The sequence below is a fragment of the Galeopterus variegatus genome, unplaced genomic scaffold (assembly GCF_000696425.1).
Source record: "Galeopterus variegatus unplaced genomic scaffold, G_variegatus-3.0.2 Scaffold4003, whole genome shotgun sequence".
Classification (NCBI taxonomy): domain Eukaryota; kingdom Metazoa; phylum Chordata; class Mammalia; order Dermoptera; family Cynocephalidae; genus Galeopterus; species Galeopterus variegatus.
Window position 1 is genome coordinate 123,981 of NW_007730114.1, and position 13,321 is coordinate 137,301.

The following is a 13,321-nucleotide window of genomic DNA, read 5'->3' on the forward strand; positions in this document are numbered from 1 at the left end:
GGGGAGCTGATAGCGTTCATGGAGGTGATGGGACTGACACCGGTGGACTGTAGGATGGTGATGAGCTGCGGGGCCCAGTGGGGTAGATGGGGCATATGGCAGGGGTAATAGATCATCATCTGTAGCCCTCTGAAAAACAGGCTTCTTAGGCCACTGGTCTCAGAGCATGTGCACTGCTGGGACCTTGCACTGTCCCTCATACACGCAGAATCAGATCCATAGGGGCATAGTTTGGGCAATTTGTAGCCAGGAGTCGATGTAAGGAAATTGATCTGGATGGCCAGGGTCCCCTGTCACTGTCTCATATACAGCCCTGATGGTCAGTAGGGAGAGGGTTCCCTCCGATGGCCAGTCCACATTGATGGTGGGCCATTCAAGTTTGCAAAGGGTTCAGAGTGTTCTAGGAGTCATCTTGACTCCATAATCCCCCAAATATCCCTTTTTGAAGTTCTTGAGCATGAATTCTAAGTTTAGAAGTGGTCCCTCCCATGGCAACGAAAATGCCTATGAGAGTAAACAGGTTATGGGGGGGTCAGGACCTGCAAATGGTGTCCCAGAGGCAAAAGGGGCAAGTTGCTTCCAGGAGGATGAGGTGGCAAAGAAGTCTCCGCAATTGGGTGCCAAGGTATACTTCACCCAGGGCCTCAAAAAAGCACCTACCATGTTGCTTGTGGCAGCAAGGGGTCCCCACCACTGGCCTCCTGTGTTGCCCTCCCTGCAGTGCTGACACGGACGAACAAGGGTGGGGTGCCCCTCCTCAGAGAGGAAGAGCCATTCAGTTATCTGCCTGACTGCATCCCTTGCAGGACTGTCAGGTTTGTCTTGGCTAAGGTGTACCTGTATAAATCCAGGGCCCGGTCGCAGTCTTCAGGGACTGGAATCACTGTTGTGCCATATGATGTGACCACAGAACTGCAGGTTATGACCCACTCAGGCGCTGCAGCGTAGTCGCCTTAGCACAACAAAGATTTATGCACTCACATAGACACTCAGAGTTTAAAACATTCCTCCCTCGTTTGGGAGGTCCTGACTGAACTGGCAGTCTCCTGCAATATGACCATGGGAGGTGATCAAGCTCCCCTTCTGCCCAGAGGCAGGCCAGAACTGAACTGGGTCTGAGTCCCAGGACTTTACCTGATCCTGATGTTCTTGGGTTTGAGCTAGTCCATCCCTCCACTGAGTCTGTCCGAGGATGGTGGCCCCAGAGTCATTGGAGTCCCAGTGAAGGAGGACCCGAGACGTTCAGGCGGCGCCACGCCATTCGAGGGCCGAGGCTCCTCTGCTCCAAGGGTGGCCCCCTCTTGGGCTGGTAGCTCAAGGGGCCAGTCTGGCTGGCTTCCTGGTCAGGGAACCAGAAATGTTACAGGGCAGACTGCTGAGAAACCAAGCGTCACTCAGAGGGTTGGAGAATTCAAAGATTTATTATGCCAGCAGGCCCAGAGGAGTTCACACTCCAAAATCTGAGCCTTGACTCCAAGCTTGCAAAGGGTTATGTAGGTTACATTCTTCCAGGGTAATCCATGCGGCAGGGGCCATGTGGTGGGGGCTAAGTTGATACAAAAGGCGGTCAGTGTTACAAAAGCAAAATAAAAAGCAAAAATACAGGTACAAAACAAAAAGCGGAAGTACAGGTGCAGGTTTAAGTTTTTCTGGGCTTGTCCCTGTCACCTGAAGCCTGTGCTCCTCATTTGAGACAATAATCATGTGCTCTTTACATCTGCTCAGTCCCCATGATAAGAATTAGATCTTTTTTCTGCTGTAATACACAGAAGATTGGAATTCATACCCACAAAACACTCTCTTGGATTTAAATAGGCTACTGTTCCGGCATAGATATGACAGGCTGTGGGTTATGCACCCCTTCCAGGGTTAGCTTAAAAAGTTAACTTAAAAACTAACTCAAAAATAAGTTGGCTTAAAAACTTAAATGTCCTTTTTTTAAAAAAGCAAATTATTCACAAACCCCAGATATTTGTTATCAGCATATTTCTACTGCAACACCCTCCATCTGACTGCAGTACCCAAGCTTGTCAAGATACCACATTTGGAAAACACCCCCTTGTACCAAAACACAAACACAAGATACAGAAGTCATAAAGAACTGACTATGTTCAACAACCCCAAATTTTTAAGCTACTGTTTAGGTAGCATATGTGTGCACATGTGTGTGTGCGTGCACACACACACACACACACACACACACACACACACACACCCTTTTGTTCACACAAAGAGAAAAGGTGAAATTCAAACTGGAAAAAAAGTGGCTAGGTGAAATTCAAACTGGAAAAAAAGTGGCTAATTTCCTTAATTATAAAAGAGTATTTATAAACCAGTAAGAAAAAAAATGAACTAATAGAAATTATGACAAAAAAAAAATCACCGAAAAAGAATATAAATGGCTGGTAAAAATAAGAAAAGGTGTTCCTCTAATAAACAGTAAAATATCTAACAGGTTAACAGAGTTGAAAAGCATGATCATTCTCAGTATAGAAGTGGGCATGGTGAATGGGTATTTTTCTTGGAAGTGTATATTGCTGCATTTTTTTTTAAAGGGCAGTTTGTCCATTTTATTTTTATCGTGTGTTTATTTGAAAATTCAGGAATTCCAGTTCTAGAAATATATTTCTACAAATACACAAAGAAATATGCAGAAGAATATCCTCGGCCATAGGTTTTATGATAGTAAATAACTAGACATAATCTAAATGGCTAATGAAAGAAAATTGGCTAAATAAATTACTCTGCCTCTGCCTAGTGGACTACTATGCAGACTGTAAAAAGAATGAGGCACACAGACAGGCACACACATGCACACAGAGTTATGAAAAATGCCTGTGCTAGATAATTAAGTAAAAAAAAAAAAAGAGAAGAAAAAAAAAGGGTGCATTTGTACATACACACACACACCCTCACACATATCGAACAATAGTTCTGAAAGTTTCCATAATAGCTCATGTTTAATGGGTTTTTACGATGTAGAGAATACTTTTATGGATTAATTCAATTCTTATAACAACTCTATAGAGCAAGACTTCTTTTTCTAACTGTTCCCAGATGAGAAAACTGAGACTTAGAGAGATTAAGGAACTTGCCGAAGGTCACACCCTTGGTCAGCAGAGTGAGCTGCTGAAGCAGCGTGTGGGCCAGGCAGGCTGGCTCCAGCATGTGCTCAAAGTACATGCTCAAAAGCATACTTTGTGACATTATTAATAGCAAAAGTGCAAAGAAGAGATTCAAACTGGTCCAGGCTGACAAGGTGCTTTCAGTAAATAAGGCTGAAGTGCCAGAGGTCGTCATGTTCCCGTCTGGGCAGCTCTGATGAGATGCAGACAAGAAGCCCTTTATCGCACTCTGGCCAAGGAGAGGAATGATTTCCTTTAGAACAGCTGAACACAATTCATGAGCTTCCATTTCTTCTCCCAACAAGGAAAAGCAAAATAATAGATCCCGATTCAAGACAGCTCATCCTTGTCTGTAATGTAGGCAAACAAACAAACAGAAACACTACTGTATCTTTTGAAGGATGGGGGAGCAAATTAGAAATGAGGGAATTCTAAAAGGTAAGCTGCAAACTTTACCAGATGCATTTTTTTTCTCTCCCTCTGCCTGGCAGGAAAACGAGGCAGTGGGGGCTTCTTCCCACTTACTTGCCCCTTTGAAACAGTGGCTGTGCCATTCTTTGAAGTATTTTCTGATCACAGGGACTTACGATGAGAAATGCCTGTGCAGCGAGGCCAGCTTGGTGGATGGCAGAAACAAACACAGTAGTCCTCCTTGTCTTCAGGGGGTGCGCTCCAAGATGCCCAGTGGATGCCTGAAACCGTGGATAGTACCGAACTCCATCTATACTATTTTTCCCTATACATACATACCTTTGATAAATAGACATAAATTAGATTATAAATGAATTAGATTTATAAATTAGGCACAATAAGAGATTCACAACAACAATAAAATAGAAGAATTATAGCAATATGCCAGCATCACTGCTTTTGCACTTCGGGGCCATTATGAGGTAAAGGGAACTTGAACACAAGCAGTGTGATACCGTGACAGTGGATCTGATAACGAGAAGGCTCCTAAGTGACTAACAGGCAGAACGAAAGGAGGATTCCTGTCCTGGTCAGGGCCGAACAGGACGATGAGAGACTTCATCATGCTGCTCAGAATGGCGTGTGATTCAAAACTGATGAATTGTTTATTTCTGGAATTTTCCATTTAATATTTTCAGACCGTGGTTGACCGTGGGTAACTGAAACAGGGAAAGGGAAACTGTAGATAAGGGTTGACTACTGTACTCTGTAAGAAACGTTTGACTCAGATAAAAGACAGGTTAAGCTGAACTCCAGCAAAGGCATATGAATAAATAGGGGGACTGAGGCTGTCTTTAAATAATGTCAGAACATGTGGGTGCAAAGTGAAAAAAAAAATGGCCATATGTTTACATTACTCTGAAAAACAGTCCCTAGGTGTTTGAGATTTTCTAGTAATGCTCTAACGATGATTAGCTGACTACTTGCCTGGGTTGCTGTGAATGCCCACCCTTGATGTGCTACAGACTTTTTAAAGTTGCCTCACCAATTGCAAGAAGCTGGTCAGAGCGACTGCTCACAAATTCCTTTTTTGAGGCTTGTAATGAGCAGAGCTTTCTCTTCTCATTGTCTGTCTGTTCATTTCCCATCAGGTAAAGTCAGCATGCTAGCAGACTGCGCTGCTGTGTGGGTTGCCATGGAAACATCCACAGGTCAGGTGGAACTAGAGCTGGCGCCCACCGTGGAGATCCCCACTGCCTGGTCCAAGAAAGCCCGGTGGCCTCGATGTCTGAAGCGCTGGCCTTCCCCCGAGAGAGTGGAGTACATCAAGGTACCTGTGGGTGGGACCCCAGCTCAACAGAAAAGAGGCTAACAGCATAACCCATCCCAGCATTACTGACTGCCAACCAGCTTCCAAAGGAAAGCTGAGATGTCACTAGATCAGTGGTTCTCAAAATGTGGGCCCCAGACCAGCAGCAGCACCTGAGAACTTGTTAGAAATGCAGATTCTCAGGCCCCACCCTGGCCCTGCTGAATGAGACTCTGTGGCAGGGCCCAGTGGTCTGTTTTTAACAAGCCCTCCAGGTGATTCTGATGCACACTCAAGATGGAGGACAGCTGCAGGAGAGAGGGTGGGTACAGCCTTCTCCCGTTAACTGTCCCCATTTCAAGTGGCCTATGTTTTCCCGACACTCCTGTGCTTGTCCCCATGAAGAATGTACTGCCCGCCCCATGATGGGTTCCCCAGACTAGTGCACTGCTTCTGAAATGGCTTTCTACTTCAGCAAGCATTGTCCTTCTCAGTTTCCCAATATTTTTCTCTTCCAGTCGTTTGGGTTTCACTTGTTGGCCTGTTCAAATTACCACTGGCAGCTGAGCTTCTTCCGGGCCGAGCAGGTGTTGCTGGAACAGCTGGATGAGGATGGGGGCTGCCGCAGGAAGTGCTTTCGGGTCATGAGGCAGCTCAAGGAAGAGGTCTGGTGTCCAGGCAGAAGGCCGGTCATCACGTCCCACCACCTGCAGGTGGGTGTGGGTGCTGCAGGGGCAGCTATGGTTAGGGAGTTCCTCCGGTGGCCTTGGTCAGGCCTGGCCAGAGCCACTTGGAAGGGGTGGTGTGTGTGATGAATTCAGGATGGGGCTCCAATATCCTTATTTTCCATCCCACAAATTATTACTCATCATAGAAATATATAAACTGGGCTGTATGTGTGTCCACGACACCCCTGCTCAGGGTAAAATGTCCTCTGCTTTCCTCCCTTCTCCTCTCCAGTTTCCTTTTCTTTCTTACTCTCCCTCCTCCTTCTCTCCTTTTCTCTCCCTTTTCTTTTATTTCATTCTACAAACCAACACAAGTGCTCGATGTGTGCCAGAAACCCTGCTGAGGTTCAGAAATGAATTACAAAATGTAGTTTCTGCCTTAAACCTTTGATGAATTCGTGCTTTCCCTGGTGTTGTGATGCTCTCATCCCCACTCGAGCCCAAGTGCAACCACTCACCCACACACAGACGAGCTACCTGCAGGGAAAACAGGAAATGGTGAGGTTACCACACAAACATTGCTGCAGACCTGTTTCCAGGCTTTGGACCTTCCAGGTTCCGAGTCATCAGGCAAGGATTTTTCCTTGTTGTGCCAGCACCTGCCTCCCCTTGCCCCAAACCCAACATTGTACATTCATTAATGCACTCACTCACTCTCTCTCTCACTCAGCACATGTTTTTTGAGATTAGTCTGGGCTGGACACCTGCTGTGTGCTCAGCACCTGGAGTACAAGGGTGAACAAACACAGATGTGGTTCCTGCTCTCATGGAGCAACTGGTCTAGCAGGGGAGGTGGACACTGATCAAACAAGCCCATGGGTGCGTGTGTAATCATGCAGCAAGGGGAGCACTAGCAAAGAGAATAGCATCTCTCCATAAAGGCTTGGAGCAGCAGAACCTGACGTGGACTTGGAGATTGGGGGACTTCCCTGGAGAGGTGGCCTTTGACAATACTCGCAACTCCTTCTTTCTCAAACTGGGGACCAGCTCCATAAAGGCTTGGAGCAGCAGAACCTGACGTGGACTTGGAGATTGGGGGGCTTCCCTGGAGAGGTGGCCTTTGACAATACTCGCAACTCCTTCTTTCTCAAACTGGGGACCACGCAGAGTGAATTGGACTCTCACGTAACAGCTGCATGCAGCACGTTGGGGTTGGGAGGTATCAGATTCTCGCAGGGCAACACAGCCCCAGCCTAGCTAGAACTGGTCCAGGAGCTTCAGACCTTCTCCTCGGCCCCAAAAAGGATGGAATGTCTTTCTACACAGGTGAGCACAGGTCCCTGGAGCAGCCACCTGTCGGTATGGTGCCTGCCTTCTATGCTCCTACCTGTGCCACCTCTCATTCAATGGACAAAACCATCTTCCAGCCCATGTCACTCTGCTCTAAAGTAACCTGTTTAAGGACAAGTACCACATTGGTCTTGTTCACTACCAAACCCCCAGTATCTCTCCCAATGTTTTGTGCATAGTAGCTCAGTAAATATTTGCTGAGCAAATAAATGAATGACTGGGTTCATATCTTATTCAAGTTTTTTTTTTTTTTTTTTTTGGCACAAAATCACTAGTCTTTGCTTCTTATCTTTCCTGATAACCTATCCTCCTTGACCTGGCCCCAAACCCGTTAACATCTCATTTTCACACACTGGGGCCTTTCTCTGGAGTTTCAACACTCTCAACATGTCCCCAAGCACATTCCCCTGAAAACATACAACCTGTTCTCCTGGACTGGGGGCATGTGCTTCCAGAAGACGATCCGATTAGTTGTGAGGATCTAGCTTCTTCTTGCTTCCCTTCTATTGGCCACACTAGAAAGAGGTAGAGTTGAGAAGCAAACTAAGTCTGACTCATATTAAACCTCAATCTTAACCATCGACTTCATTGCCTCTCGGTTAAGATGGACGGAAGCACCATTAAGTGGCATGGATATTTCAGGCAAGACTGAATAGGGCCACCATGGCCTCCCAGGCCAAGACCACTCTCAAAACTGCATTCCGCCCAGGGGCTTGCTCTTCTCCAATGGCTCCTAAGTCACCTAGAGGATCTTAAGACAACTCCTCAGAGAGTCTCTGTTTCAGGCCTTCCTGATCTACCTAGATGGCATAGTAGAACTGTGGATTCTCAAGGATGAGCATTTTTAAAAAGGGCGCTATTTGTGGAGAAAAGTAGGATAAACAAGAACAGTACTAACTGCTGTTCCCTTTAGTGTCCTATTTTTGGTCCGCAGGCAGAATTCTTTCAGTGAGGCATCACTCTGGAAGCAGATGTAGCTAGTGACAGACGTGGTGTTAGACCCCGTCCCGGATGTTGGCTTGAGTGTGCTAGATCCTTGACAAGGCTTCAGTCTAGGGAAAGGTGGAAGGGGTTGGGTTGCAAGACAGCAGCAGGAAGGATGTGGCAATCATAGTCACCTCACCTTAAGTCTGACACTGTCTTACAAGGTCCTCACCTCCTCCCCAGAGAGGCTCTTCCCCAGAACTGTTCACGTGAAGCAAAAGCTTATCTTCCATTACCTTATTCATTTCTTTTTTTTTCTTGTCCCTTTTTTGAGACCGGCTGCACTGCGCTCAGCCAGTGAGCGCTGTGAACGCACCAGTCATCCCTATATAGGATCCGAACCCGCTGCTGCGCTCCCAGCACCACACTCTCCCAAGTGCACCACGGGCTCAGCCCCCTTATTCATTTCTGAAATCTACTCAGGTGCATGGACCTGATGACAATGGGCTTAATTGCTTCGGTTTGCCTAGGGACATGAAAGCTTAACTAATAAGAGAAATTTAAAAAATATATTTTTTGCTATCTGGGTTATCTTGAATAGCATAAAATTATCTCTGACTCATTTACTCAAAACAATATAATCTAAATAAAAACATACTCAATATCTTGCTGAGAACCTACAACTGCTCTAAAAAACAAAGATTGTATAAAAGTACTCAATATATAAATCATAACATTAACATTTAATTAATTCATGTACCCAATAAACATTTATTGACTGCCTCTCATGAGCTAGTCCCTCTGCTGGGTGCTAGTGACATAATAGTGAATAAAAACAGGTGTAGTTCACTGCTGTCGTGAAGCTTATACTATAATAGGGAAGATGAGAAAATAATCATAAATATAAAAGCTACTGCTGTCATTGCTGTTTCTTATGAGAAGCATGTGGCTAAGAGAATGTGTAATGGGTGCAATAGGGAAATTTGATCTGATGGATGAGTTTTCTGAACAAAGAAGGGTAGAAAGTAGGTTCTATGCTGAATAAGTAGGATGTGCAAAGGCCCTGAGGTAGAAGGGAGCATAAGCTGAGGCCAGTGTGCTAAATGGAGAAAACAAGACAGAACGTGGGGCAAGGTGAGGCTAGGAAGGAAGGCAGGGGCCCAACCTTATAAATCAAACCATGTTAAAGATCATATTTTTAGTTAACAGACAATGGGAAGACTTTTAAGTATTTTTGAGAAGAAGGAACATGGATTTATATTTTGAGAAGATCATATTGGCTGCAGTGTGGATGGCGACAGATTGGAAGGTGACAGGAATAAGTGCAGAGGTCTAGGTGACATGTGGTGGCAGTGTGGCAGAGGATGGCAGTACGAGTACTGGAGATGGAGACGAGTGAGTAGATTTGAGAAATACTTAGGCAGGAGGATTGGCAGGACTTGACCAGGGGTGGTGGAGGATGAAGGACTCCTAGGCTTGGTTCTTGCATAACTGGCTGGATAAGCAACTCTGGAGGCAGATCAGGTTTGGGGGGAAGATCGTGAGTTCAGTTTGGACATGTTGAAACTGGGATGACTTTCAGATATTCAAGACATGCAAGGTAAGGAGGTCAGAGAAGTCTGGGCTGGAGAAAAAAATTTGCAAGTCGCCTATATTTAGTGGGAATTAAAGCCGTTGTTGTGGAAGAAACATTAAGCTGGGGAATGAACGTAGAGAGAAGAGGATCTAGAACTGAGCTTCCAAAAACCCCAACATTTAGAGGCAAGTGAGGGAGGATAGGCCTGCCAAGCAGCAGCTATAATGCTAGCAGAAAACCCAGAGAGGATTGGCTTGGAAGCCATCTAGAACTGAGCTTCCAAAAACCCCAACATTTAGAGGCAAGTGAGGGAGGACAGGCCTGCCAAGCAGCAGCTATAATGCTAGCAGAAAACCCAGAGAGGATTGGCTTGGAAGCCTAGTGAAGATTGGCTCTGAAGGGAGGCTGTGGGATTTAGAAACATGGAGATCACTGGGCCTCAACGAGGCAGCTTTGAGGATGAATGGCTGAAGAATCCTTATTGGAGTCAATTGAGGCAGGGGATGGGAGGAGAGGAAATGGCCAATAATAGAGCTGACTCTTTGGAGAAGCCTGGATTTGCAGAGACGTGAGAGTTCAGGCATGGAGGAGATGCAGGATTGAGGGAGCAGGAGACCTTGGAACAGGTTGAGAGGCCATTGAGGAAGAGGGTGACTGAACATGTACAGTTCCTGGAAGGTGGGACCCTGAGCCCTCAGGAGGATCAGCCACAGCGAGCAGGAGTGATGGATGCAGGGGGAGAAGAGGATCCAAATGTAGGCAGCACTGTCTGGTTTGGGGGGATGAGGGTTTCCATTTTCCCTCTAAAGTAAGAGGCAGAGGCATCTGCCTGGAGTGGGGTATTGCAGATTTAAAGAGAGGGGTGATCACTGGAAATGTCCGAGGAGAGTGAGAGAATAAATGGACCAAGAGGCATAGCAGACCAGCTGGATAAGACTGGACCCGCCTGAGGTTGGGATCATGGATTCGTGGCAGAGCCCATCTGCCCTGGGTGGCTTTCTCTCTCCTCCCAAGACCACGTAAGCTCCATGATTGTTTCTGGAGATGCCCTCCTCAGCTGCCCACCGTGATGTCTGACACCACCTCTTCCTTCTGCAGACAGTGCTCTTTTGGACTTGTGAGAAATACCCCCACTTCAAGGACTGGCAGGTCTTCAGCAAAGCGTTCCTGCGCCTGGCGAGGAAACTGCACAAGTGCGTGAGCCAGCATCTGCTCAAGCACTATTTCGTCAGGAAGAGCAACCTCCTTCGGGGTGCCAGCTCGAGCGAACTGGATGCTGTGGCTCAAAAACTGGCCGCCTTCTTGAGGGACCCCCAGATCAGCCTGGCCTGAGAGCTGCCCCTACCTGGGAGGCTCCTGGACATCCCATTCTGGCTTGACCTCATTCTCTGGATGGTTCCTCAGTCAGGTGCCAGGATCCTTCCCAGGAGACAAACAGCAGAGGAAATTACATCTGACCAGCAGCACCTGAGAGAGGAGACTGCGCCCTGAGATACCCTGGGGCCAAGCAAGCGTTTCAGCCCTAGCCACCTCCCTTGGGGACAGCTCTCACCACCTCCCCAAGCCACAGATTCTGAACTGATGACAGTTCTGAATTTATTCCCCTGCTTAGGCTCCGATTATTTGACGGGGGCATGGAGACTGAACCTCTGGAAGGCCAGACATTAGCCTGCTTCCCAGGAGCTCTTCAGCCCACTGAACATGGGCTCATTATCTTTCCGTTTGTAAAGTGGGGATGTGAATACACCTCCCTCAGAGCGGGGCTATGAGCCTGTGGCACTGCGCCGGTGCCTTTTCAAGGGAAGGCATTGGATCAACAGTGTTGGTTTAGTAGCTGGAGTTAGCATCCTGGATCAGTACCTGCGGTGGCGGCGCTGATGAAATGATTACTCCTGATGAGTTAGCGTACCTGCGCTTCCCTGGTGGTCTCTGAGTAGGGAGGGAGGTGTAAGCCAAAGCTGAAAGTGCGGCTCAGTCTGACTCCTGATCCCAGCAGCAGCCCTCACTTTGCTTCCCACACCATGGATGGAACTGCCTATGTTTACGAAATGAACTTGGGCTGTGCATGGAGGGAACTTCCTTATATTTATGGAATGAACTTGTTACTGTGATCTGCATAGTGTCGCTCACCTCTCAATACATTCCTTGGCTCACTTCATTCTCTCAGCCATTTGTTGATAAATTAATGCTCGTCAGGCACTGGGAATGCAGCAGAGAGCAAGATGGACAAGGCCTTACGTTATAGGGACGACACCTATTGGTGGGGACAAGGAATGAACCACAGATGAATAAACACAGTCATTACAGATTGAAGCAAGTGCCCTGTAGGAAATAAACAGAATGTTGCAGTAGTCACGGAAAGATCCCTGAAGGATGAAAATCGAACGGCTGTGAAGGGCTTCCCCTTCAGCCTGACCGCAGGCAGGTTTGGAGGGGCAAAGCCGGTAAGGAATCAGTGTTTTATTCTAAGATCAAAGGTGTGACATTCGGCCTCTCCTACAAGAGGGGTGTCCTCTTCTGACTTGCATTTGAAATGATTGTTCTGGTGATTGCATATACAGGGTCTGGTCTGGGGGTCACATAAGAGTCAGGGGCCCCGAAGGCCCTCAAGCCCACTCATTCTGAATGTCACTGAGGCCCACCAAGCAAAATCCTGCACAGCACACCCAACCAGGAATTCTTGAAGTTCTTGGTGGGATCAGTGGTTGCTTTTGGCATAATGCTCTCAACTTAAGGGGCTCCTTTATTACTTTTGAGTATTTTCCCCAAAATATATATAACAAAGTAAAATTTCTAAGAGCACGAACTACTGATTTTGTTTTGGTGAAAATTCACATGAAAATAATGTGAAAAATAATTATTTTTCAAAAGTACTGTAACCAAATGGTGTGGTCCCTAGGCTATCACATAGGAAATCATGGTTTTAAAAATGTTGAAAAAAGTCTTTCCAAACATACAGTAAGTTTACAATTTTTAAAAACACAAAGTGATGAACAAACCACTGTTTTGTAAAATAATCAATATTCTCATTTTTATATTCTTGGATCTTGGGAAACTTCATTTTTGAGAAGGTGGCAGATGTAACAAGTTTTGTTTTATTTTGTTTTTTATAATGAAACCATCTTAAGCAAGTTTTAAGACAGCTATACTGTTACAGAATGCCAAAACGTGAAAGTTGACTGTGTCATTGATTCAAAATGTGTGTATGTGTGTGGAGAGGGTGGGATTGACATTCTCCACAGTCTGATTCCAGTAGATTCTTCCCTTCTTTCCCAGTAGATCTGTGGTTTTTGGAGAAAGTAGGGCTTTCTGCAGATTCCTGGGTGTTTCCACTTTTGACCAGCAGAGGGCAGCAGGAAACCACATATGAAAAGAGCGAGGCCCCTCCCATATTCATTCTCAGAGCCCAGCAGGTGTCACCCCACTCAGCCCACAACTTACACCTGGCTCCTCCAAAGAAAGGAATCAGGGACAGTGGATTTCAGCTGATGCCAAATTGTTGCCTTTACCTGACATTTTAGCCAAAAATTACATTCTGCTTAGAGCTCAGATTTTTAAAGGGAGCTTATGAGAAAACAGCCCATCTCGAGGACTTTAGAGCATTCAGCTCCATTCTGTTTTCTGGGACAGATTGCACAGCTCTGAAAAGTCTGATAATATTGCTCCTTTATTCTGGTAAGTTTTTTTTTCCCCCCTAATCCCACGAGACCCTTTCCATCCTTCCCCACTCTCGTAGGCACAGGACTAGGTTTGATAGTGGAATGGTTGGGATTCAGCCACTGTTGACTGGCCTGCCTGAGGTTCCCTCCCAGCTTCAACACTGTGTAACACCTTGGCAAGTTGTTCAACCTCAGTTTATATGTTGAAGCCCTAACCCCCCCAGCTCCTAAGATTGTGACTGTATTTAAAGAGGCGAGTAAGTTAAAATGAGGCCTTTAGGGTGTGGTTCTAATCCAGT

The 13,321-nt window shown here is 46.3% G+C and overlaps 1 protein-coding gene across 1 annotated transcript in view; it reads left to right on the top strand.

Annotated features, from left to right (window-relative positions):
* Window positions 1-10,695, top strand: part of MAB21L3 (mab-21-like 3 (C. elegans)) — a 31,789-nt gene extending 21,094 nt beyond the window's left edge. Inside the window, exons 4-6 of the mRNA XM_008586497.1 lie at window positions 4,688-4,866; window positions 5,364-5,558; window positions 10,462-10,695. Coding sequence (XP_008584719.1) covers window positions 4,688-4,866; window positions 5,364-5,558; window positions 10,462-10,695 — 608 coding nt within the window. The remainder of the gene's footprint in view (window positions 1-4,687; window positions 4,867-5,363; window positions 5,559-10,461) is intronic.
* The last annotated feature ends 2,626 nt before the right edge of the window (window positions 10,696-13,321 follow it).